The sequence below is a fragment of the Myotis davidii genome, unplaced genomic scaffold, assembly GCF_000327345.1.
Source record: "Myotis davidii unplaced genomic scaffold, ASM32734v1 scaffold362, whole genome shotgun sequence".
Classification (NCBI taxonomy): domain Eukaryota; kingdom Metazoa; phylum Chordata; class Mammalia; order Chiroptera; family Vespertilionidae; genus Myotis; species Myotis davidii.
The window spans coordinates 1,343,647-1,368,830 of NW_006297152.1; the positions used below are offsets into that span (position 1 = coordinate 1,343,647).

Sequence of the window (25,184 nt, forward strand, 5' to 3'; positions counted from 1 at the left end):
GCAAGCCAGCGGACCGCGCATCTCATTTACTTCATCTTCCAAAATGCAAAGTTAGAGTGTCGAGCCCTTGAGACGCAACCTCGAGGGCATTTCAGGCCAGAGGATACACTCAGCTAAATCCGTGGGTTCCCTGGTGAGCTGGTGAGATGTGCAAACTCGGAACGTTTATTTATGCCTCTGCGGCGGCAAGATGTGCTTTTCTCCCACCAGTGCTGCAGGCGGCTCTTGGGAAGCCAAGTGCTGTCATGAAAACAGGACAGCCTGCGTCCTTCCAACAGTAGCGTGCGGCGCCCGTCCTGCATCCCGTGGGAGTTGGGTGGTAACCACCACTGGCCGCCGGGAGGCTTCTGCAGCGCGATTATGCACATTCTGGAACCCCGGCTCCTCGGGCGGGCGCAGAGGGGGTGGCGATGAGGTGCTGCCCTGGTGGCAGAGAATGCCCCTCGTGGTGCTGGCGTGTCTACGGGCCAGAAAGCCGGCTGCAGTGCCGAGCGTGGGAATCAGACAGTGCGCTTTACAGATAGTGGTCTGATGAAAACCATGTGGCAGGTCCCCAGCTCCAGACCATCTTTTAAGAGTTCTGTCCGTGTGGGGTTTAATTCAGTAGCTTCATAGTTTTTTTTTTTAAAAAAAAGCTTTGGCTCATCTAATGCTCATCAGCTGCTTCACACACAGCAGTTGGAAAGCTCCGTATCCCTGTCCTTCCTGGGAAGCAGGTACTGCCCCAGTGCACAGGGAGCATTGACCGGATTAGGAAGAGGCAGGAGAACCGCTCAGGAGCACACTGATGAGGTGGTGTGGGGACCAATCACAGCCAGTCCTGTTCTACTCAAGGATATGTCCCCGCTTGCTGGGTTGCATTATTTTCAAACTTCGCTTTCTGGACATTTGAATTACTGACATGGGCAATCTCATCTCCTGCATCACTGGCATCTCTTCCTATATAATAAAAGGCTAATATGCAAATTGACCAAATGGTGGAATGACTGGTCGCTATGACGCACACTGACCACCAGAGGGCAGATGCTCAATGCAGGAGCTGCCCCCTGGTGGTCAGTGCGCTCCCACAGGGGGAGCGCTGCTCAGCCAGAAGCCAGGCTCACAGCTGGCGAGTACAGGGACAGTGGCAGGAGCCTCTCCTGCCTCCCCAGCAGCGCTAAGGACGTCCAACTGCCAGCATAGGCCCACCCCCTGCTGTCAGTTGGACATCCCCCTGAGGGCTCCTGTACTGCGAGAGGGCACAGGCCAGGCTGAGGGACCCTCCTGAATGCACGAATTTTGTGCACTGGGCCTAAGGGTAACAATAAAGGTTTCACTCACACTACAGTTTCCTGTGTACCTTAGTCCTCTGTCTTTAGGATGTCAGACCTCCACAATGGTTTATGTCTGTCCCTCTGCAGCAGGTGAGGAAATCAAGACCTAAAAGCCTTTGAGTTGCCCAAACTACTGAGTAATAGTGCAGGTGATGTGAGCAGCTGCGATGTCCCAAGCCAGGTGCACGAGTCCAAGAGCGTGGCTTCCCCCGCTTTGGAAAGTGCTCTTCACGCTGTCGGGGACAGTAAATGCTGCCGGAGCGTGTGCGATTGGACCCGCTCGCTCCTCCTCAAGGACTGAATCTGGTCACAATCTCCTCTGGGAAAATGCCACTGATCCGTGGGAGAGGAAGGTACGGGGAATCTTGGCTCTGCTTCCCGACCAGATGGCTTGGATTATTGCATGATAAAATGTGCGGCTTCACGTGTCTGTGCCTCTCGCCACTACCGTGCCCTTTCTGTTTTTAAGGAAAGAAGGATTGTCCAAATGTGGAAGATGCAAGCAGGCATTTTACTGCAATGTGGAGTGTCAGGTAGGTGCTGGGCCAACTGGCAGGGAGGGCCTTGTTTCCATAAAAATCGGGACCCCCCCAACATCCTTCTCTGGCTTGGCATGGCTCCCCCAGGCCCCCTCCTGCAGCCGGAGCTGGAAAGCCTCGTTGTGGTGTAGGATGTGGCTGGATACCCCTGTGTGCTGGCCCAGGACCCAGACAGTAACATTTGGGCGCCATTAATAGGACCAGGAAAAGGGAGCAGGAGGAGACTTGGGAAAGACACAAGGAGAGCCATGTGGGGCACAGGCAGGTGTGTGCCAAGGTTGACAGTTTGCCCCCAAGACCACCAGCAGCAGATGGAACATGCAGATATGACAGATGAGAAATGCTAAAGTGCTGTCTTTAAAACGTTTGCATCCCTTGGGCTGTAACAGGCCACACCCAGCCCGATTCCAGCCAGACTCAAGGAGAGCCCCTGGCATCATGGCCTTTGTACAGCTGGAGGGTGGCTGCTCCGAACTTGTACTGGGACTGGGGCTGGGCGGGTCAGGAGGCTGGCTGTGTGCAGACCACGGGCATCCGGTTTGATGGAGAAGTCTCAAGGGACCTGTAACTCGGGAATGGGAAGCTTGAGGAGCTTGGAGAAAGCCTTGCAGGGTGGGTGTTAGGCGGGGAGAGACAGAGTGAGAAAAACATCGATGTGAGAGACACATCCATTGGTTGCCTTCCACACACCCCGATCAGGGCTGGGGATCAAACCTGCAACCAAGGTACATGCCCTTGACTGGAATCAAACCCAAGACCCTTCAGTTCACAGGTCTTGGGGGCTCAATCCACGGAGCCAAACTGGCTAGGGCTCCCCAGTCTATTTTTTAGATGGAAACCTATAAAACACACCCTGGGACATGCTGATGCTCTTAAACAGCAGCTCCAACTGATGGAGTGACCTGTTGTCATCACATCCCGCCCCCCACCCCCATCTACTTCTGATTGCCCACGATTTCGTTTGTTTCCTTCTCCTCTCCCTGTGCAGCTGGCCTCTGAATGTCCCCAAAGAGCATTATTTAGCCATGGGAGAGGTTGCTAAGCCCTTATGTCATCTGACCGAGGCGCTCCAGCCACAGTGGGCCCTTGCCAGAATGAGGCCCCGACTGTGCCATTGGCGAGGGCGTGTCTCCCTTGGCAGCCGAGGCCACAGGCACAGTCCACCGCTCTGCGTCTCCAGGACAGGCTTCCGGAAGCTGCCCGCCTGTGCGACAGTGAGACTCTACATGGGCCTGTGGTTGAGTTTTCGGGGAGTGGGCCTTCTCTTGAAGAGGAGAGACCATTTTCCCCCACCAATTGTGGATAGAATATTCTGTGGATAGATGGCTGTGGCGTTGGAGACGTCGGTGAGCCCTGGGGCTTCTATGATGTGACCCAGGCCTGATAAGTTAGCTGTTTCTATATTTAACTGAAACACGTCTAGAAAAAATAACTTATTATATTCTGGGTCTCTAGAGAAGCAGGTAGTAAGTCCCATACAATTCAGGGAATACGACCCAGACTAGCAGGAGGCCGGGATCCCAGCTCTGCAACTTACTAGCTCTGTGAACTTGGCAATTCCAGGGACAGCCCTCCATCTCAGTTTCTTCAAGTGTAAACATGGACAGTAATGCCCATTGTCATGAATTGTCCGGGCCAAGTGACAGATATGAAATCTCTCTAAACCGACACTGTGTACAGGGGGGAGGGCTTATGAAAAAATAATGTTACAATAATACAGGCGGAACTGAAGCTCAGGCTTATGCTAAGAATAACGCATACAGCATGCTTTAGATTTAAGGGGCTTGTGTGTTTGTTTTTTAACCTAAGAGAATGGACGGATTCTGAGACCTTGAGACCACTAATGGTGTGTACCGTGTGAGAGATGCTTATTACAAAACGAGTCTACACTTCTCTGATTCGCTGTGAACTCAGCATTAACAGAGAACATCGTGAAGTGTGAGGTGCTGAGTCAACTCTGGGTGTCTTAAGCATAAGCTACCCTCCCCCACCCCCCCATCAGCCTCACTAGGTGGCATTATTTTAATGAATCATTATGGTCCATGTTGGGGTTTTAAGGTGGCTCTGCGAGGTTCCCCTGCCTTCAGGACCTAGTCTCCCAGATTTGCAGATTCAGAACCCCATTTGTGAGCACAGAGTGAGGGGTGCCCTCTCCTGGGAGGTTCACATTAACCAAACACACCAACCTGAGTGCCTGTTTATTACTGCACCACAGGCAGCTGACCGTCTGCATTCTCTTCCTGTAGTCGCATTGTACAGCTGGTTAAATCCTGAAGAGCTTGCCTGGGGAGCAAGGAACCCCAGGATGGAGGCTGCAGGCCTGTGATTTTCAGTTGTGTTCAGAGGCCTTAGGCCTAGGCAGCTCGCTGAGTTCAGCCGTGCGATATGTGGCGTGTTCCCTGCTGCTTGCCCAGTTCCTGGGCGGTGCACCCTCAGCCTGGGGAGCACTTCTACAGGTCAGTTTTCCTGTGCGTCTGTTAAGAATCTAGGGGCCAGAGGATCCTCCTCGATGACCAGTGATAACACTGCTCCCGGAGCCCCTGGTTTCCAGAGGTGACAGGCTGGATCCGACCTGTACGTTTCCCTTTTGTTTCATCTGCCTCCTCTGGTTGAAGGCAGGGGCTGACGGCCATGGTTTCCCATCCTTTAGCTCTGAAGAGCTAAGTCGGTGCAGAGCAGAGCGTTACAATGGGACAGAGTGGTCCCAGGGATTTAATAACAGTAAGTGCGAGGGCGTCCTGCGTCCTTAGGGAGGAATCTGAGGCACTTGCTCCGGGTGAAAACGTCCTCAGGATTCCGCCTGCGGGGATGTTTGGATGGGATCCACCTGGAGGCTCTGGTACAGGAATCAAGGTGGCACGAAACAGGAGCAGGATGAGGAAGGTAATTGAATTATTCGCCGCCTGAGGAAGCCTCGCCCTCCCTGAGCCTCCCCCACAGGTGGACCCCACCCACCTGCAGGCCTGGGGGGGCCCGGGGGGCACCACCACACAACAGAGGGTGAGGTTGGAATGAAGGCGATCAGGTTCAGAGTAGCTGAAACAACGCCCATGCTGGTTGAGTGACCTGCCTAACGTCACGCAGTGCATACCGAGGGCTAGAGGAGGCCTGTCACCGCTTTCCGGCACTGTGCGCGGGAATGCTGAGGGCCCCCGAGGAATATATTCACCAGGGGAACGTGTTACAGAAGCAGAAGTGGACTTTCATGGACGGGTGCATTCTCCCCAGACCCTTCTCTGTAACCTCAGCGTGTTAGGATTTTGCTGTATTTTCTACAGTTTGGCTACATCCTGTCCCATTGACTTTCTCCTCTTCCTTCACTTGACTCCGTGTGATCCTGCCAGAGGAAAGATTTTAATTGACGATGCATGAAAGGGTAATGGGGGGAAATACAAAAGAAACAGAAACTGCTTTTAGGGTAGGCCTGTGTTGTAACCTGTGTGTTTTCATGAACGATATTTATTTTTATAAATATGCCTAGAAAGCTCAGCGTATTCTTCTCTCACTCAGGCTCCATTAAACGGCACCCCATTAAATGACATGTTTAAGAGAATCGCTTTAGAAAGTCGGTGGTTTTAGAGGAATCACTGAGGAGTAGAACTTTCTAGGGTGTTATTTCTTAACATTAACAAGCAGAACAAAACTGTTTGTGTGGTGTACACGGAGGTGATGGAGTTATGAGTGCTTTTGAAAGTAGGAAGGGGCATGCCCTGGCCTGGATAAAAAATTTTTTTAAAAAGCACATGTGAGGAGCATGTGGCTAAGGATGTGAGAAAGTCCTTGATTTGTATCAACTGGAAAAAACCCTGAAGTGCAGAAAATGCCTCCGACATGCTCCCAGGACCTGTCGTGGTTCTGGGTGATCAGTGAATGGGCCGGAGTCACGGCTTCTATCTTGGTTACATTCCCTTTGGTCTCGCAGACATAGGAAGCATCGTAAACGGAGCCACTTACTTTTAAGTAATATTTAGAAACCTTTTCTACATGTTTTACACGGGAAGAATCTGTGTATGCGTGGCTGAGTGCACCCCTACAATCACTCTTTTCGGGGGATACAGAACAGAGCATGTGTCCTCGGGGTGGGGGATCAGCAGCGTCGGTCACCTCCCCGTGAGATGGTCCTGCCTCCATTTGCTCCCCCTTCCTCTCGAAGGTAATGGAAAGTGTGTGACATTTTCTCACTCGTCCACATTGTAGGAAAGCCCAAGTATGTATGTACAAGTGGCCTGTGTCTGTTTTGAAGGCGCCATGAGAACTAGAGAGACACCAAATGCAAGCATTAGAGAGGGGGACTTGGCAATAGAAATGGGGTCTCCTGAGCCAGGAAGACAGTGTATCCTTTGCTCTGCAGAAAACCGGCTGACTTAGCAGTCACTCTTCCAGGCTTGGAAAGGCTGGTGCACCGTGAGACAGGTTAGGAGCTCTTTCTGCCTCTTGCAGCACTTTTGTCCATGCACAAAAAGGTAAGTCGTGCAGAGCAGGTGGTATGTTGGCTCAAAATGCAAGAGAAGTTTAAAGGGTACAAAAAAAGTCCATGTCTTACTTTTATGTGGGTTGACTTGTTTGAGCTGATTGCACAGATAACCTGTGCTTCCTGTAGAAAACTCAGAAAGTCCAGTCTGAATGATCAGGAAGAGTATCTGTAATCTTACCTTTCCAGAGAAAATCACTAGTGATGCTTTGGTAGACGTCTTTTGGAATCCTTCCCGTGCATTTATTTTTACTGTATATTATTTTTTTCTGGAAAATGGGATCCGAGTTTACATAAAAATGTTTTTTTTAATATATTTTATTGATTTTTTACAGAGAGGAAGGGAGAGGGATAGAGAGTTAGAAACATTGATGAGAGAGAAACATCGATCAGTTGTCTCCTGCACATCTCCCACTGGGGATGTGCCCGCAACCCAGGTACATGCCCTTGACCGGAATCGAACCTGGGACCTTTCAGTCCGCAGGCCAACGCTCTATCCACTGAGCCAAACCGGTTTTGGCTACATAAAAATGTTTATAAAGATTGCAATCAGGGCAGGAGTAATAGCTTGAATTTAGAAGGAAAAAAATAGGATAAACAGTTTTAGAGAAACTGACAAAAAAATGTTTTAAAAAACACAAAGGGTTGCAAAACCACTCTGTGTACAAAGAAGCTGCTAATACAACAATAAATAAATAAATAGCCTAATTTTCCCCCAGTTTTGTTCTTTGTTCAGTCTGATTGTTTATAATATCGTATGTGCAAAACTAGGGCAGCTTGCCTCAGGTTCTCTAAGATAACGTCATCATCACCTTTCTAAAGAAAGTGAAAACATTATGATCCTGATTAATTTCTCTTGATGAAACTTATGTGATTCTGCACTTCCTGGAAGCGACCCATCTCTCTGACTTAACTGCTATGTGGGACAGTATCACGTTACGGGTGCTCTTGTTCTGATAAAGGCATAAACTATGTAAAGTCAAAGACTTCCTCTCCCATCCCTGCTTCTAGGGTCAGTTGCAGAGCTCATTGAATGAATGAATGAACGAACGAACCCATAAATGAACAGTTACGCTGCTGTGAGGGCACTGTGTGCCAGGCACTGTCCTAAGTGCTTCCTGTGGATGAGCTGATTGGACCCTCCCCCCGTCCCTTTCTGGTGACATGAATGCCTGATTATCCTGGGAAGTTCCCTACATTTCTTGGGAGGCCTCAAGCTTTGTCCCTGATTAGCACTGTTGGAAGGTGTAAAATCGTAGACTCAGACTTCTGGACCTGCTAAGTAACTTAAGGATCATGTTATTTACGGCCAAGGCTACGGACGCAAAGGGATTAAGAGGCCTGTCCGGCGTCATGTTGCTGCTTCGCTGTAGAGCGGGCATAAGAATGCAGGTTTCAGTCCGGCCGTGTGGCTCAGTGGTTGAGCATCAACCTATGAACCAGGAGGTCACAGTTTGCTTCTTGGTCAGGGGCAGATTCCCGGGTTGCGGGCTTGATCCCAGTAAGGGGGGATGCAGGAGGCAGCCGATCTTTGATTCTCTCTCATCATTGCTATTTCTATCTCCCTCTCCCTTCATCTCTGAAATCAATAAAATTACATTAAAAAGAAAAAAAGAATTTAGGTTTCCTGACCCCCCAACCAGCGTCCGACCTGACAGCACTCTGCCCTCCTCCTCCCAGAGCGTGCCTGGTGGGTAGGCTCCCTTCCCTTTGAGGCACTTACATCAGTAAATGTCAACATCGCGTGCTGTTTACATCCACATTCATTTTGTACCAAGCATATGAATAAATAATATTAAACTTCTTTCTCCCAGGAGCTTGTTGTGGTTAAACATCAGAGACACACCATTGACAGTTCAGAAAACCAGCCTCTCACAGGCCCCGCAGAGGCCTCTCGTTAGAGTTCCTGGGGTCATGGCGGACCTCGTTCCCAGTTGTCAGTCACTGTCCCTGGCAGATGTTCCCATCAGCATCCCCAGGCCTGGAGCCCTCTTTGCCTCTCTCTGTTTTGCTTTGCGTCTGGGAAGGGCGCTGGCTTGCCTGAAGGGAGCTGGACCCACCTGCCCCTACCTCATGCACCACGCTCTTATTTTAGGCTTCGGCTAAAAGCAGATCCTCCCCTCCCTCGTGTAGACCTTGCCATTTCTTCCTCTCCCCGCTCTCAGTTATATTAGGCACGGCGTCATTTAACTCTGCAGAACATCCTGGAACAGCACTGGAGCCAGGGTCTGTGCCACACACAGCGTTCAATCACTAGGTGACACCGTGTCCTTCCTCCTTGGAACGGGGTGGAGGGAAGGAGGAGACGGGGGAGGGAGTCATCTTCATTCATTCGGAAACTTTATTGAGAGTCTCGTAAAAGTGAGGCACTGTTCTAAGCTCTGGGGTTATAGGTGGGAACAAAACAGACGAAGTTCCTTTGTTGTAATGGGTGGGGGAACACTGAGCCAGAAACCTAATGAATGTGTAATATATCAGGTGGTGAGAGGTACTAAGGAGAAACATAAAGATGCAGAAAGTGCTGTTTTGGGCAGGGTACCTATCCATGGCAGGTGTCCTGAAAAGGCGATTGGAGCAGAGACACGGAGGAACGAGGGAGGGGTGTTATGGGTATTTAGGAGAAAGTTCCAGCCAGGAAATACAGCGGGTGCCAAGGGTCCTGAGGCAGGAGCGTGCCTGGTTTGTTCAGGGACAAGAAGGAGAATGTGCAGCCCTCGTGGTCAGGAGGCAGGGGGAGTGACTCCTCCCTTCATGTGTCCTCACAGGTCACCCCAGGCTTTGCCTTTTGCTCTGGGCTGAGAGGTGGCATGATTGGATTTTGTTTAACAGGCTGATGACTGGCTGCCCTGTGGGTCACAGGCGGTGGGGGGGTCGGCAGAGCCAGACATCCCGGTCAAAGGGGTCAGAGGCGTCGAAGGCAAGGGCAGTCATCACCGTGAGGCGTCAGGGCTGCAGCGGGCTGGAAGGGGGTGGTAAGGGTTCCAGGCGTACTCTGAAGGCACAGGTGACGGACTTGCCCGGGGTAGTGTGCATGTGAGGGAGACAAGGGGGGCTCCAGGCTTCTGGCCCGAGCGTCTGAAAGAACGGACTGCCGTGTCCTGAGGAGGAAAGGCTGAGGGAAGAACAGACAGCACCCAGTGCCACTGCGGAGTGTGGCGACTCCATCAGCATCCGGGTGCTCTGACATTTCCCAAATATAAAGTGATCCCCTTCACCCCACCAAGCCAAGCCTTCACCCCATTTCTCTCTCTCTCTCTCTCTCTCTCTCTCCATAAATAAGGCAGCCAGTAGGTGCTCCACGCTGTCACACCTGTTTTTTTTCAAAGTCGGCCATGACCTCCGTGGTGTCCGGTCAGTTCTCGGCCATCCCTCACTAGCCGTGTCACCAGCTGTCACATTCACTTCCCCCCCACTCCTTACCCTCTTCTGTGGTCCCACAGCACCGCGTGTCCTGTCCCCCTTCCTCTTCCGGGACTCCATGGCATCACCCCCTTTCCCGTACTGAGCGCGTATCCTTCACCCTCAACCTGGGGCGTAGAACTTTAAGACGTGGGAGAGACTGGAGTACAGTCTTCCCATTTCCTTCGCTGAATCTGCAGGAAGCCTTAGTCTAAATATTCCCAGCAGGTGCATTGCCACCTCCCTGGGGGCCCCCGGTGAAGCCCTCACGTGCATTTTGTTGTCACCTATCAGAGGGGCCAGGACAGGTTGTTGTGTGTGCCAGCCGGTTATGTGCCCTGACGTGAGACCAGGGCTGCAAGGCGGCAGGGCCAGGCCAGGGGCTCAGACCCAGAGCGCTCACCCCTGCGCCGTGACCATGGCCACCGAAGATCACAGTCTATGATCAGAGAGGGAAAGGCACGCGTGGGGCCTGGAGTAACGAGAGGCTGCAGAAAGACGCGAGACGCTCGTGAAGAGGCACAAAGCCATGTTCTCATCCTGACAGCCCTGGCCAGGCCCGAGTCCGGGTTATGGGACCGTATGCACCTTAAAGGATGTTTTCATCTCTGGCTGTTGTGAGCATCGTGGTGTTTTCCGAAAGGAAACACATTTCCCTTGACCTTAGCCAGGAGGACTTGTTGCATCCTCCCCTCTCGAACTTCATTCCAGTACGTGTGTGTTTAATCCTATTTTTTCACCTTCCCAGAAAGAAGATTGGCCCATGCACAAGCTGGAATGTTCTCCCATGGTTGTTTTTGGGGAAAACTGGAACCCCTCCGAGACCGTAAGGCTCACTGCGAGGATTCTGGCCAAACAGGTGAGGACGTGGGATAATGCTTAAGTGCGTTTCATTTAATTGTTTTCTTAAAGGTCAAAGAGATGAGGAACTGACCTGTGTGATCATCTCTTGTTACTCATCCTTGGACCCGTTTCCTGTCGCCTCCACAAGGACAGGGCTGGGAACACAACTCCAGGTGGAGGCCAGCTTGTCACTTGCCCTAAGCAACTAGGATATTGCTTACCCAGGGCCAGGAACATGGCCACCGCTGTGGAAGTCTAAGCTTTTTTATGAGATAGGATTACATGGGAAAATATGGCTTTTCAAGGCATGAACACCCGATTGAACAGAATGAGCACATCCTAGGGAACCAGCCCTTTCTGACTCAGAGGGCACCCCACGCCCCCCTCCTATACCGTGTTCTGTTCTTCTTGTCTCCTTCCCTGCCCACGTCTAGGCAGGTGAGGGGTGGGATGGGACAGCCCGGAAGGCACATGCAGGTGAGAAGAGGAAGCAGAGTGGAAAAGGAGAAATCGAGGCAGGGGGCAGAGGGTGAAAGGAAGAAGGGAGGAAAGACATGTTCCCAAAATGACGCCACAATGGGCGGCTCTCCCCTAGTCTGCTTAGTCCTCACTGATCACCTGTCAGTGAGCTGCCTGGTCTCCAAGGGGCCAAGGTAAAGAGAGGGAGGACACAGTGAAATAGGCCACACGGGGCTCGCAAGGCATTTATGTCCATGGAGATACTTGCTAATAACCGGGTGGTGGCAGAGCCTCTGCTGTCTTTCTTTTAAGCTGAAACTTCACCCCCCTCTTCTTTATTGCCACCACCTCCCCCCCACTTTTAAAACTTTGTATTTTTTATCTGAGCCAAATGGGATCATACTGATTAGCACCACGCTGTTCCCAGACTAAGTTGGGATCCTGGGCCGCGTAAACAGAAGTGGATCATTTCCGAACTCTGAGCTCACCGCTCCGTTATGTTCAGCCGGGGTCAGGTGCTCGCTGAAATGCCAGGGCACCAGCTCAGGGTAACCAGAGGCAGGCAGGGTGTCTGCCGAGGGAGCCGGAGAAATCAGGATTGGTTTCCCTGGAGGAGGTTGACTTTTGGATCCTTACTATACCGTTATCCTTAACTATATGCAGGGTACTTGGTCAGAAGGAAAGGGTAGGGGGCAGCCGTGTGCCTGGGTGAGGTGTCAGGGTAAATAAGCCATCCCGTTAGCTCTGCAGGCATCCTGGGAGGGTTGGTTGACCAAGCTGCCCCCCGGCCCCCGCCACCGTTGATGTTATTTATAGAGTTGTGGTTAAGAACCCAGAAGGAGCTGGTGTACTTTCCTGAATGAAAAGCTTTCCCAGGCAAAATGTACTACCCATCTTAGAGAAATGCATCCTGTGAATGGAAGATTCCTGCTCCCCACAAGAACTATTGAAATGTGGTGGTGCTAGGAGGGTCGCCCGAATGCTGCGATGCGTTTAGTCCCGTTTCATTCAACTCTGATTGTAATTACTACGGCCACTAATAGTCTCTTCAAGGAAAAGTTACCTGGCCACCTTTTCATCTCTGCAGGATTGGATGATTAAAAAAACAGACCATTTGTATTCGAGTGGCTTGCAAAGGATTAGGGGAGCCGGGCTACCCAGCTACCAGGGGGAAGCTCAACATGTTAACTAGGGAGGTGAGCGCGCCCTGCGAGACCACCTGTATCCCCACATTGAATAGCCGATGACAAAGACACGCCTCGGGCCAGCTCCGGAGCCCTGCCTTTGAGCTCTTGTCAACACCGAGTTTATTCATGTCCTCAAAGCCTTAGCGGGTTTACTATTGTCCGCTCCTCTGGGGACGCCTAGAACAAAGGCCGCCACGCGTTTAAAGCAAATCCGGGCTCGCAGACGCGACCCAAAGTGTTCTTTTTGAAACACGGAATTTGAGATCATTTCAGCTTATGCTTAAAGAAAGTGTAAAATGGATGGGGGGTTTGATTTTGTTCCTTTTCAGAAGGAGAAATAATCAATAGGACGGCTCATCTGTAGGCTCAGGGCCTTTTAAAGCCAGGGCCCTAAAAAGTTGTTTTCCAGCCACTGTTCTTTCCCATAACAAGCATTTTTTTTTTGAGCCTACTGTGTGCATAGCATTAGCGGGATGTTAAGGCACACGGCAGATGCTTAAAAAAAAAATACACCAAAAAGTTTCAAAGGAGTCTTGGGTTTGAACATTGGGCAGGCACTCTCAGAGCCCCAATGGTGGATTTGGGGTCACTTTCTCGCCTTCATTGAGAATTGTTGCTTTTCCTTCATGGGGGTGTAAAAGTGAAAGCACATTTTGCCCTGGTTGTTAAAATCCCTTTTTGTGTGATTTCTTCCCTGCTTACTAGAAAAGCCACCCGGAGAGGACGCCGTCAGAGAAATTGTTAACCGTGAAGGAGTTTGAATCGCGTAAGTGTCTCTGTGACCGGCGGCGTGGTTACTTTTTCTCCACGTTTGACGTGGATGGGGCAGGACCGAGGACAGGAGGTGACAGCTTGTCTCGGTGTGGGTGGTGATCTTATCACGAATAGTTTTTACTTTAGGTGCTGTTTTGAAAAAAAATGACTAAACCTTGTTTTTCTGAGTCGACAGGATTACTGGGAAGTAATTAATGGGGAGTAGGAACTTGCAGGATGAGTTATTGCATTCCCAGTCATCTCTGCGGGCTCTCCTGGCCTGCTGAATATTTTTGGATCCTTGCTGAGTTGCAGTCCTGTAAACAGCCTATATCTTTACTGAAACTCTTTAAATGGGGGGTTCTCTGGCTTCTCGATCATGACACCAATTCCAGGGCCAACTGGGGGCCCCCCGAATGGGCTGAGGCTGGTTATTGGTCATGGCCACGCATCCCTGACCTCATGGCCAGTGGTCAGTTGAAATGTCACATCCTGAGTGACATCAGGTGTCAGAGGAAGAGAAGAAATAGCTTTTCTTCCCATGGGGTTCATCCATTAGACCGAGTGATGAGGGAGGATATTTTCTGGGGTTCCCCATACGTTTCCTGTCTCCTTCATGCCATTTACAGTAAGAAAAGGGTGTAGCTAGAAACCCAGTTTTCTGCCTGCTGAGTCACGGTGTGTTTGCCCACAGATCTGGATAAATTAGACAACGAGAAGAAGGATCTGATTCAGAGTGACATTTCCGCTCTCCATCACTTCTACTCCAAGCACCTCGAGTTCCCCGACCAGGAGAGCCTGGTAGCGCTCTTTGCACAGGTAAGGGGCACAGTCAGGGGACACAGCGAGTAGCTTCCCCGGCCCGAGCCCTGTCCCCAGCACACGCCCGGGGAGCGTGAGCAGAAATAGAGTGATGGCCTCTGTGAGCACAAGTCTCCTGACCTGTTGGACCCTGTTTGGCATGGCCTTGCTAGGTGACCTTGAGCAGATCAGGGTCCTCCTGGTGCTGGCCTCAAGTCGGTGGGTGGAGCACAGGAAATTCACCCTCCCTCTGCCTCGTGTCCCAGGAAGAGTTTATGAAAACAGGCCTTGCCAGTGCCCGGGGCCATGGCACACAGAGAGCGCTTTGAAAAGAAAAGCCCACTTGAGGATCCCACATTAAGTTTTACCTTTCTTCCCTGACACCTTCCATTCTGACAGCAGCGCTGGTTATTCCCACCAACACGGTGCTGATAAAGCTAAGGCACGTACAGATGTCCCCAGAGAGGCCCTCTCCATGGCCTGGACGAAGAGTCCCCCCAGAGGGGAGCCCTGGGAGTCTAGGTGCAAGGAGCCTGGCCAGAAATCTTTAGAGAAGCCCATGTTTACCCAAAAGATATCATACAGAATTAGAGAAGGTTCTAGACAAGAGCAACTTTACAGGACTGGGAAGGCTAAGGCTCGGGCTCGGGTAGAACAGAGGAGAAAGTGCCGCCGGCGCCCTCGACTTCCTGTTACTGCGAGGGTGGCCCTTCCTGCCACACCTGCTGGATCGGGCCTCCCTCCCTAACAGGCCTGCGTTTCCCCTGACGCTGAACGTGTGGAATACTGCCCCATGGCGCCAGGAGCTGCATTCCCTGCCGGAACTTCAGGCTCTGCTATAGAAAGGAGCTTGGGTACAAACTCACACGTTGTTCTCAGCACAGGTTCAGCATCCCCTGTGTCCCCTTTGACCCAGTAATGACATTTCCAGGAATGCGTCCTAAGGAAGCAGTCGGAGACTGTGGGCAGAGATGGGCATGCAATTTTTTAGTGTGGGGTTCTCTTCAAAACCAAGAAAAAAAGAAAATATTCTAAATGGTCACCAGTCAGAGTTTGGTAAATAAATGATGGCATTGGCTGTAAGTTATATTTCAAAGAATGTCTAAAGACATGGAAAAGCATCGATGGTGCATTAAGCGCAAAAGCAGGATGAATGTGTGTAATATGAAGTACACGCATGTGTGAAAAATGATGAAATGGAAGTTCACAGTCGGTCATCTGAGTTGTGGAAAATTTTTGCTTTTTTGTCGCTGGATGATTTCTTGGATTTTCTACACACGAGCATGTGTAACTTAAGAAAAGACTAAGAAGAAGAAAAAGGTGGAAAAAGGACCCACAATTCTCCCACTTTAAAAATTACACGTATGAAGAAAGAAGCGAGCTTCACCACTGCCCACCTTCCCTCCAGGAGCAGGACTGCTGGCAGTTGGATGAGCTCCTTCAGAAATAGATGCATTTCTGTTATGGGACTGTCCGTTACAAAACAGACAGAGTGATTCTTTATGAAGAAAAAGGGGGTTCAGGTTATGATATTAAAGTACTGACAGTGCAAACCTCCCTGTTTTTCATATTATCCTGATTTACAGCGGGCTTTGTTAAGGGTCCCAAAACAGTGGATTTGGGTAACAAAGGAAAGTTGAGGTATTGACTTCTCTTACATTTTTAAAGAACTAGATAAGTGACTTTTTTTTCTGTGTTAGTTGAGGCATGGTTATGTGAGAAAGCAGAAGAGGTGAAATAAAAATATGTGGTATCTTCTCTTCACTTCTAGCTGTGTAAAAAAGATAGCTTTTCCTCCAAGACAGAAAGGCATGCTGGTAGGACTTCTCAGTGGTGGCATAGTGGATATGGGACCATGTTTTCATTACCAAAAATCAAGATCTCATAAGCAGTATATTTGTGGTGAAAATGACTGAGAGTCTGAATTTTGAACTGACTCAGGAAATCCAAGAGATAGATACAAGTACATGTACACACACACACACATACACACACAAACACATATATACACACACATATATATTCACTCACACATGTATAACCATAGATAATGAATTCCTTTGTAGACTTTATATTCATCAAATCATAATATCCATTCTGAGATACACAAACACACCCACACATACACACACATATATATATATTTTTTTTTTCCATAGGTACATTTGAAAATGGACACTCAGTATCCCCAAAGAAAACTCTAAAACAAAAATAACAAGTGCTGTCCCAGCCTCACACCACGCTCTGGTCCTGCCTCTCGGCCCCCAGCCCCCTGTCCGCCGTTCCAGCCTCCAAGCCCATTCCTCCCTGGCTCACAGGAGGGTGGTGGGTTAAGTGTGGCCCAGCCGCAGCTGGCGGCCGAAGGTGCCTGCACTCCCTCCACAGCACGGAGGTACATTTTAATCGCTGGGAGCATATGCAGGGTTGGGAAATGTATTTTTGGTGTGCAGCCTACATCTAGTCTAAATGCTAATTATGAGACTAGCTTTAGCGAGGCACTTACGCCTGATTTGACTTGGGGGGCGGGGGGGAAGGACTATGGCCCATGCATCTTTCTTACCACCCAAGTTCACTTTTCTCCTCTGAGAATATTTCAGATGGCAGGGAAAGCTGACAGGCAAATTGCTGTGCAGTTTGGCTTAAACACCATCACCGCCTCCGAGAAAGGAACAGTGATGACACTGTGCTTGTAGGAGCCTTTGCTTATGAAGAAACACACTCACTCTTGCACAGTAAGAGGAGGCGGGCAGAGAGGAAAAGCCTCCGGTAGTTACAGAACATTCGAGCCTGAGGCATTTGGAGTCAGAGACTGGTCCGCTTGAGCTCCATGCGGAGGGGGAGACGAAGAAGCGAAGGAGCAAGTGTCCCATATCTCAAGCCAGTCTGTCCCTAGATCAGTTTGGAAATTGCTGCTAAATTCTCTCATTCATTCTGCAAACATCTGTCGTCTTGTGGGTCCCAGACACGGCGGAGGCGTGGTGGTATCCACTCTATATACATCACTCAGTACTCACTAAAGTGCAGGACACACCGTTCATGCTCCAGTAAACTTTGTTGAATGAATGAAAGTCCTGATTAAATTCTTACCATTGGCCCTTTAATTGTAAGTAAAACTGCCACATTAACATTCATAGATCAGAACAGTTTTCAGAGAAACGTGGTGTAGTGTAAAGAAACCTGTTTCTGACAGGTTTGCTGTCAGAATGTCTAGTTGGAATTCTGACTCCTTGCTTTCCCACTTGCTCCTTGTGTGGCTTTGAACAAGTGACTTAAATCCTTGACCTCTCTGAGCCTCAGTTTCCAGATCTGTAAAATGGGTTGTGCCAGAGTAGCAGTGCAAACTGCGAGAGGTAAATAGGCAGCACCTAGCACAGTGCCTGGCCCAGAGGAAGTGCTCCTCAAATGCTAGTGTTCAAAAGCCCATTCATCGGCCTGAAATGCAGCAGTGCTGTGTGTCTGCTGTGGAAGAGGGTGGTCCCCTGACACCTTCCTATCAGCTCGGAGGACAAGACTCTCCACCTTCACTGCTGGCGTTGGACAAGTCACCGCTCCTCTCTGACCTCAGTTTCACCATCTGAAAAGTAGAGAGACCGAGTCCCCTTCCAGCTCTGAAACTAGATTCAAATGAAGGCACCCACCGAACTGTCGCCCAATAGACTGGGTGTCGCTTGAAGGCACAGATTGTTGCCGTCTTCATCCCGTGTGCAGTGCCCGGCACATGAGTTCTCAATGAACGTCCGTGAGAAGAATGAATTTATGGAGCAACATGACACTGGGGTTGTGTATTCCTCTTTTTTATCCTAGCTCTAAGTTCGATTTCCAGAGTGGTGAGCTGCCCTTGGTACTTTTCAATGTAACATCACATTTCAAGAATGAGAGAGTGGCCACTGGTTGACTTGAGCCGGCCATGCAAGGAAGGTCTCACTTAGCCCCTTAGCGCCAGGCCGCTCTGCCTCTCAAGGGGCAGGCAGCAGTAGACCAGCTGTAGAAGGGCTTTCCTATTTACTGCCTCACATTGGCAGTGGGCACCAAAGTAAGTGACTTTTTTCATGGGAGGAAGTCAAGGGCACAGGACTCAGAGATGGGCGCAGGATCACACGACAGATCTCTGGCCCACTGGGCTCAGGCTCTCAGAATACGAACGCCCAGGCAAATATGCAGATGTTAATTCTTTGGACCTCTGTGGTCTGTGCCATTGGGCTACTGCGTGTAGGTGGATGGGCAGGACAGACCAAGGGTACTTCCCCTGACCGCCCTGCTTTTGCAAATTTTGTTGGAACAAAGGATACCTTGGCCAAAAGAAAGGTTTTAAAATCACTAAACCAGAACATCTTCGTCGTGAATTAAAGGTCGGAAATTAAAGCGATGATTTCTATCCAGACAGAAGGTCAGCAATTAAAAGGTCAGACATGAAAGCGATGATTTCTATCCAGACAGAAGGCTTAGCGCATTGTTTTGTTTTCTTTCTCCCCCTTTCTCGCCGCAGGTTAACTGCAACGGCTTCACTATTGAGGATGAGGAACTGTCTCATTTGGGATCAGCAATATTTCCCGAGTAGGCTGAGTTTGACTTCTTTTCTTTTTACTTATTTAACACTAATTTGATTTTTATAAAAAAAAAAAAAATAGCCTACCCAACTACATGTGCCAGACATGGAACTCCAAGTGAATTAAGACACCTTTTTAATTCTGCCAGATTTCAGAATGTTTCCCCTACGTTTAGGGAGCCGAAGGTAGTTGTTAAGAGAACTGCTGCGTGTTAAGTCCTGTCCGGTCTGTTATTAGAGAGCTGTTATTAAAGAATGTTTTACAGTGCGCCCTGCTGAGAAATGTGCTTTTTTGCATATCGGCGGTTATGGAAATCTCTGGGTTTCTTGCACTCGAAGTGAAACATTAATTGCCAACCAACAACTGGCCACAGGCTGACATGGAGATTATATAAGCTGCTTCTCCATCTGTCCTGTTTGAAAAATACCTGTACAGGAGCAGCGCAGCTGGGAGAGAGAGTGAGCTAAAGCAGTGAGCGAGGGGGGATGTCAGAGAACTATCGGAGTTTCGCTTCCTTCGGGAATGCTTCATTCAGGAGAGGCTAGCCAGCTGACACATGGAGATCCCGGCAGCCCTGGCGTTCATGGATTGCCAAGAATTGCTTTGCCGTGGTCTCTTTGATGGAATGAGTATTTTCACCAAAATGCTTCAGTCCCATGAAATCAAGCCCTGGCTTCCCAGAGGGCGCCAGGAGCCGCCCTGCATCCCCATCTGAATTAATCCATGTTGTAGATTATTCCATGACCTTGCTTAGTACTCACTACAGGGGCCTTTGGCTTTAGGTCAAAGCCATTGCAGGAAACCTTGACCCCCACGCCTTTGCATGGATGATGTGTGAGCTCCTGGGGTGTCTGTCTGGTGTCACCCAGCTCTGAGCATCCTGCGGGTCTGAGGGACACAGGCTCCCAGGCAGCCGTGGAGGCGTTCCTGAACCACGGAAACAAAGCGTGTAGCCCCCTGATCATACTGTTCCTGGGGCCACAATGCTGTCCTCTGTGGTTTGAATTCCGATAGTGAGGAAAGAAGTGTTTGGGAAAGAAGCTCTTTTGGACATTTGCCCTTGGGAAAAGGATGGGAAAAGGAGAAAGGACACCCTCAGGGGGCTGGTGTTGACCCTTCAGACCTGAAATGAACTGATGTCTCTGCTCAGCCTCTAAGGTCAGGCTGAAAGCAGGTGCCGAGGGGTATTGTCTGAGGCTTCACTCTTTTCAGTGATTGCCAAGAAAATAACGATGCCCAGAGCAGGGGTTGTTCTAGGTTCTTGGCCTTGGCATTCCCCTACCTTCTTCCTTCGGAGGACACCGAGGTGTGTTTTCAAATGGAGAACTTAGTACGTCTGCAGGATGGTTCTAGAGCTCTGCCTATCATTGCTGACGGCTTCCCGTGCATGTGTGTATGGGCTTTCCCAGGGCCCGACCCCTGTGCACCACTTGCCAGTAAGCCCTATGGCAGGGGTGGGCAAACTTTTTGACTCGAGGGCCACAATGGGTTCTTAAACTGGACCGGAGGGCCGGAACAAAAGCATGGATGGAGTGTTTGTGTGAACTAATATAAATTCAAAGTAAACATCATTACATTAAAGGGTACAGTCTTTTTTTTCAATAGTTTTATTCATTTCAAATGGGCCGGATCCAGCCCGCGGGCCGTAGTTTGCCCATGGCTGCCCTATGGGCTGCGGGCAGGGGGAGAGGTGCTGCCCGCTGTCCCAGACTCAGGGCCACCACCGACTTCACTCAGACCTCTCAGCACCTGGCGCTGGAGGAAGCTGCCTCACCCCCCCCCCAACCCCCCCACTACACGGCAAGCTCGGGGTGGCCCATCCTCTTTGCTTTTTTGTGTGTATTCTTGGGGCAAAACGGGGGAGGGCTTTTGGTGGCCGAGGGTTCAGGCAGGTGGCCCCCAGAGCCATGGGACATATGGATGCGAATGCCCACATGAGCCCCAGTTTGCAGACAGTTTTAATTGGGGGAAAAATCCCTTTGGACTGAAATCAATTGGGCATTGTGATTTCAAAGGCAGCATTTTCAGAGATCAAGCATTTTCCCCTGTAGTTTAGAAATTTCTGTTCTCAGAACTTTGACCTTGATATAATCAGAAAGCTCAAAGCCCCTCGCATAGGCGCGTCTCTGCCCTCGCGTCCCTGAAAAGCAGGCCGTGAGCAGCAGGTGCCGCGTGTCCCAATTTCCCCGATGAGGACACGGAGGGGCAGGGACTCACACGGGCTTCTCCGGGTCTCTCGGAGGATCACAAGCCCTCACTTAGGAAGATGGCACCTCCCCGATGCGATTTCTCAACACCGGCAGAAAACACGTTAGAGAGAATCCATTAATATAAAAAGCGGCTTGGAAATGACCGCCCGCTTGTCTGGAACAGTGTACAGTGAGTTGCAGTTCACTGTAGGTGTTGGGTCGTGAGCCAGGAATTCTTGTTGCCATTTTTTATCATTGTGTGTGTTTTTGTTTCGGGTTTAGATGACACTATTTTGTTTTTGTTTTTTTTGGTGTGTGTGTGTGTTTTAAAAAATATATTTTTATTGATTTCAGAGAAAGAGAGGGAGAGAGAGATAGAAACAGCCATATTCAGAGAGAATCATTGATCGGCTGCCTTCCTGCATGCCCCCCACTGGGGACCACACCCACAACCCGGGCATGTATGTGCTCTGCCTGGAAGTTGAACCCTGATCTCCTGATTCATAGGTAATGCTCAACCACTGGGCCACACCGGCTGGTTTTAGATGTCACTATTTCAAATGGCACATTTCACTTTTCAATACTGTGAAAGTTTAAGATGATCAGTGAATGCAGAAAAATCTCTTAAACTATGACGGCCAGCTCTTAGGTTTGTTTGTTAACATCCTGCAAAGACCCAGTTACTGCGGCTTAGCAAGGAAGTAGCTAAGGTTTACCTAGACCCGTGGTCGGCAAACTGCGGCTTGCGAGCCACATGCGGCTCTTTGGCCCCTTGAGTGTGGCTCTTCCTAAGCCTTAGGAGTACCCTAATTAAGTTAATAACAGTGTACCTACCTATATAGTTTAAGTTTAAAAAATTTGGCTCTCCAACGAAATTTCAATCGTTGTACTGTTGATATTTGGCTCTGTTGACTAATGAGTTTGCTGATCACTGACCTAGACTGTCAGCCTTATTGAGCACATCGGTTTTCTCTTCTGATTGACAGCGTTGCATTGATGAATCACAGTTGTTGCCCCAATGTCATTGTGACCTACAAGGGGACCCTGGCGGAAGTCAGAGCCGTGCAGGAAATCGGCCCGGGAGACGAGGTGAGTGCGTGGGTGGGTGGGTGGCTGGGGCAGCGTGCAGACAGCTGTTCCCAGAGGCAGGGTAGAGAACTCTCTGGGTGAGACGGGCTGGGAGGGCTCCGTCCTCAGGCCTCCCAGGTCAATGTTCAGATCCGTGACCTGTGGCTCGGAGTCCCATGCATTTGGCTCCCACTTGGTGCTTGCCGTTTCCATCCAAGAGAAAACAGGAAAGAAAAGCTGTGAGTGACGTTCCCCACAGAGGCGCGTAGGAAATTTATAGAGAAAGGAGGCGGCAAAGGGAGCAGGATGAAGTTCCGGATTGCCTGTGGAGTCCGTATCCCCACCAACAAACAGTGGAGTTGGAGCTTTTCTTAAAATTAGTGAATTTTGACCTATTCCCCCCCCCCTCACAAAAGGCCAAAAGCATTGTTATCTAAAAGAAAACAGCCACCAGTAGCTAAAGACTTACAACTCCAGCCCCGGCCACGTGGCTCAGTTGCGTAGAAACTGGTCCTGTAAACCAAAAAAGGTTTCGGGTTCAATCCCAGGTTGGTTGGGGCACATACAGGAGGCAAGTGATTGATGTTTCTCTCTCACACCGATGTCTGTCTCTCTCTCCCTCTTTCTCTCTTTCTCCCTTTCCCTCTCTCTAAAGTCAATAAACATATCCTCAGGTGAGGATAAAATAAATTTTAAAAAGTGACAACTCCAAATGACATATCCGCCCTTCAAGTCCGCACCTGAACTTGGGAGAGTTCTCTGTGTAGGGATGTAGTTCGGCCGGCCGGCTGTGCACACTGATAGGGCAAGTAGAGGCAGCCCGTGGCCAGGAGGCACCTGCAGCTCCCTCCTCAGGTGGGGGCGCCCTGTCCCTTCCCGCCGGCCTCGCCTATCGCTGGATGCGGGCTATCTGTCCAGATGTAAGTGATACCAAAAGGAAATAGATGAATGAGTTTTTAGGGATGATGATGACACACGTTGGGTTAGACCTCCGTTTAATAACCTTTCATACCATTTTGAGGAGCCTGTGTGGGTTTTCGGTGTGAAACATAACCATCAGTTGCTGAACGATGAAGGCCTTGGTTTCTCAGATGTCAGCCAACCCAGAGCTGAACTGAGATGTTCTTTGCTAAGTTCATCACGACGAGGGTATCGAGCGTGGGGTCGCAGTATCTTGGTTTCTGGATATCTTGTGGAGACCATCCGGGTCCCTTTTTGGGTAAAACATGCCATTGCCCGTCGGTGAGAATGGACATCACCCGGCCTGGGGCTCCTGTGGGCTGAGGGGAGACAGGAGCAGTGGCACTGAGCGGCCTCTGTCGCCATCTTCTGGCCCTTCTGCTTGTTGCACGACGTGGCCCTGGGTCATTTTAAAGAAATGAGGCAGGAGGCTCCTGCCACGGAGGCCAGCGGACGCGCTCCTGTTGGTTTGCCCTCCTGGACTCTCACAGACCTGCAATGCACTAACCTCATTTGGGGGGAGGCACTGATTTGGGGGTGACCGTCCCTTCACAGAGGAAAGAGCCCATTCCCCAGGGCATCGATGAGCCTCGAGGTCCCCATGACTGCCCTTTGTGGTGGACAGAGCTTGGCAGCTCCTGCAAGTGCTCCCTGCCTGCCCGCCAGTGCCCGAGGCTCCTGGCACGCGGACGGCTTTGTGCCATCCATCTGTGCAGTCAGACATTTGCCTGATGGTGTGGGAAGAGCAGCGAGTCCCGTCCCAGGGAGTAGATTATGGACAGTTAAATGCCGGTCTCCTCCATATGCTCCCAGGCTCAGTAACAGACCCGTTAGGAAAAGCAAGGACCGCAGGCCCCGAGGAGCCCTGGGTGAGACTTTCCCAGGTTCTCTGGCCCCGCTGGGTGAGGCCGCAGCACGCCAGGCTCCAAGAGGCTGCGCACTGTCCCAGCCTGCCGGGCCCAGCTTCTTGCTCCATCGCCAGCAGATGGAAGGAGAAAGGGAAACAGATCAATAATGCAGCTAAGCCGTCAGCTTGTGAAATAGGAGAGGCCGGGCAGAGAGAGCCCGGGCCAGTCCCAGGGTTGAGGGGAGCCTTTGCCCAGTGGGGCTCTGCCTCTCCCTCTTGCTTGGACCAAGGCCAGCTTGCTCTCTGGTGGGGGAGGCTAGGCGGTTGCTTTCAGGGCTCCCGTTCCCTGTGTTAGGGGCTCCTTGGTTCTGGGGAAGGCGGGAAGGGACGCCCTCTCTCTCCCCCGCAAGCAGGTGGACAACACTGGGGGGTTGGGCGTGTAAGTGTGTCCATCCTGAACGGTGGCCGTCCTCTGCGTCTGCCCCCGCAAGGACACCGCCACGGACGCTGGCAGAGCCACAGGAAGGCTGAGGAGCGAGGGGACATGTGGCAGGCTGCAACGGGCACTCTTTGGACCCCCTTAGGTTTTCACCAGCTACATTGACCTCCTGTATCCCACAGAAGACAGGAATGACCGGTTACGAGATTCTTACTTCTTCACCTGCGAGTGCCAGGAGTGCACCACCAAAGACAAGGTAAGCTCCCTGCTGACGCGCAGGGCAAAGGTGCCGACCGGACTCTGTGTCTCAAAGCCCCTCTGCCAAACCAATGTCCCCCCCGCATGTGACTCGCGGTCTCCACCCACGGGGTTTCCGACCCTTTAAATGCACCTCCCTGAGTCAGTCCAAGGGATCCAGTTCGACCAGGTCTCTGTCCAAGCCTGATGACAACGTTTCCATTGCTCTGCACCAGGGGTCCTCAAACTACGGCCCGCGGGCCACATGCAGCCCGCTGAAAACATTTATCCGGCCCGCCGGGTGTTTTTGCCGCCGCTGTGTGCATAGGAATTTGTTCATAGTTTTTTTTAAACTATAGTCCGGCCCTCCAACAGTCTGAGGGACAGTGAACTGGCCCCCTGTTTAAAAAGTTTGAGGACCCCAGTCTGCACAAAGGAGAGAAGCACGTGCCCAGGGGTTTTCATTGAAAAGAAACGACTGCTCAAAAGAGGGAGGGGAGGGAAAAGCATGTGAGCACAGCTTCCAGGCTCCCAACCTGTTCAGAGTACGTGCGATTTTCTCTGCATCGCCCGATTATTTCGTCCAGGCCGCTCCTCCTCATTCTAGCCTCTTGATTCGTAGATATCGGAACACACGTGTTCTAGGGGTCCTGCCCAGATGAGGATTGTCTAGAAAATAATTTGGGTGTTTCGTGTTTTTTGGTAAAAAGGTAAAGGTGTGTTGAGTTTCTCTTAGATCCATCGCCTGATTCCCTTCATCCTTTGGTAACTTTCGAGTGGGCAGGCCTGCACCTCTGCCTGGGAGAAGGCACTGTTCCAGAGGTTTCCCCATCAGGGTGGTTTCCGGGGGGAGGTGACGCCTTGCATTTGTGGACATTTCCCTCAGGATAAGGCCAAGGTGAAAATCCGGAAGCTCAACGACCCCCCCAAGGCAGAGGCCATCCGGGACATGGTCCGATACGCACGCAACGTCATCGAGGAGTTCCGGAGGGCCAAGCACTACAAGTATATCCTTGACAGCTGTGGGCGTTCACCTGCGCGAGGTGCTGGAGAGGTGGGAGGAGGGAGCAGGGGAGGGGCCGCAGGTGCTGGAGGTCGGGGGAAGACTGTCCCCCGGTAAACGGGTGAAGGC

At 50.8% G+C, this 25,184-nt stretch overlaps 1 protein-coding gene across 1 annotated transcript in view; it reads left to right on the top strand.

Moving 5' to 3' along the window:
- SMYD2 (SET and MYND domain containing 2) overlaps positions 1-25,184 on the top strand; it is a 39,109-nt gene that overhangs the window by 7,751 nt on the left and 6,174 nt on the right. The window contains exons 2-9 of the mRNA XM_015569921.1: positions 1,783-1,846; positions 10,471-10,581; positions 12,917-12,977; positions 13,659-13,783; positions 18,252-18,319; positions 21,488-21,590; positions 23,961-24,071; positions 24,939-25,059. Of these exons, the coding sequence (XP_015425407.1) occupies positions 1,783-1,846; positions 10,471-10,581; positions 12,917-12,977; positions 13,659-13,783; positions 18,252-18,319; positions 21,488-21,590; positions 23,961-24,071; positions 24,939-25,059 (764 nt within the window). The remainder of the gene's footprint in view (positions 1-1,782; positions 1,847-10,470; positions 10,582-12,916; positions 12,978-13,658; positions 13,784-18,251; positions 18,320-21,487; positions 21,591-23,960; positions 24,072-24,938; positions 25,060-25,184) is intronic.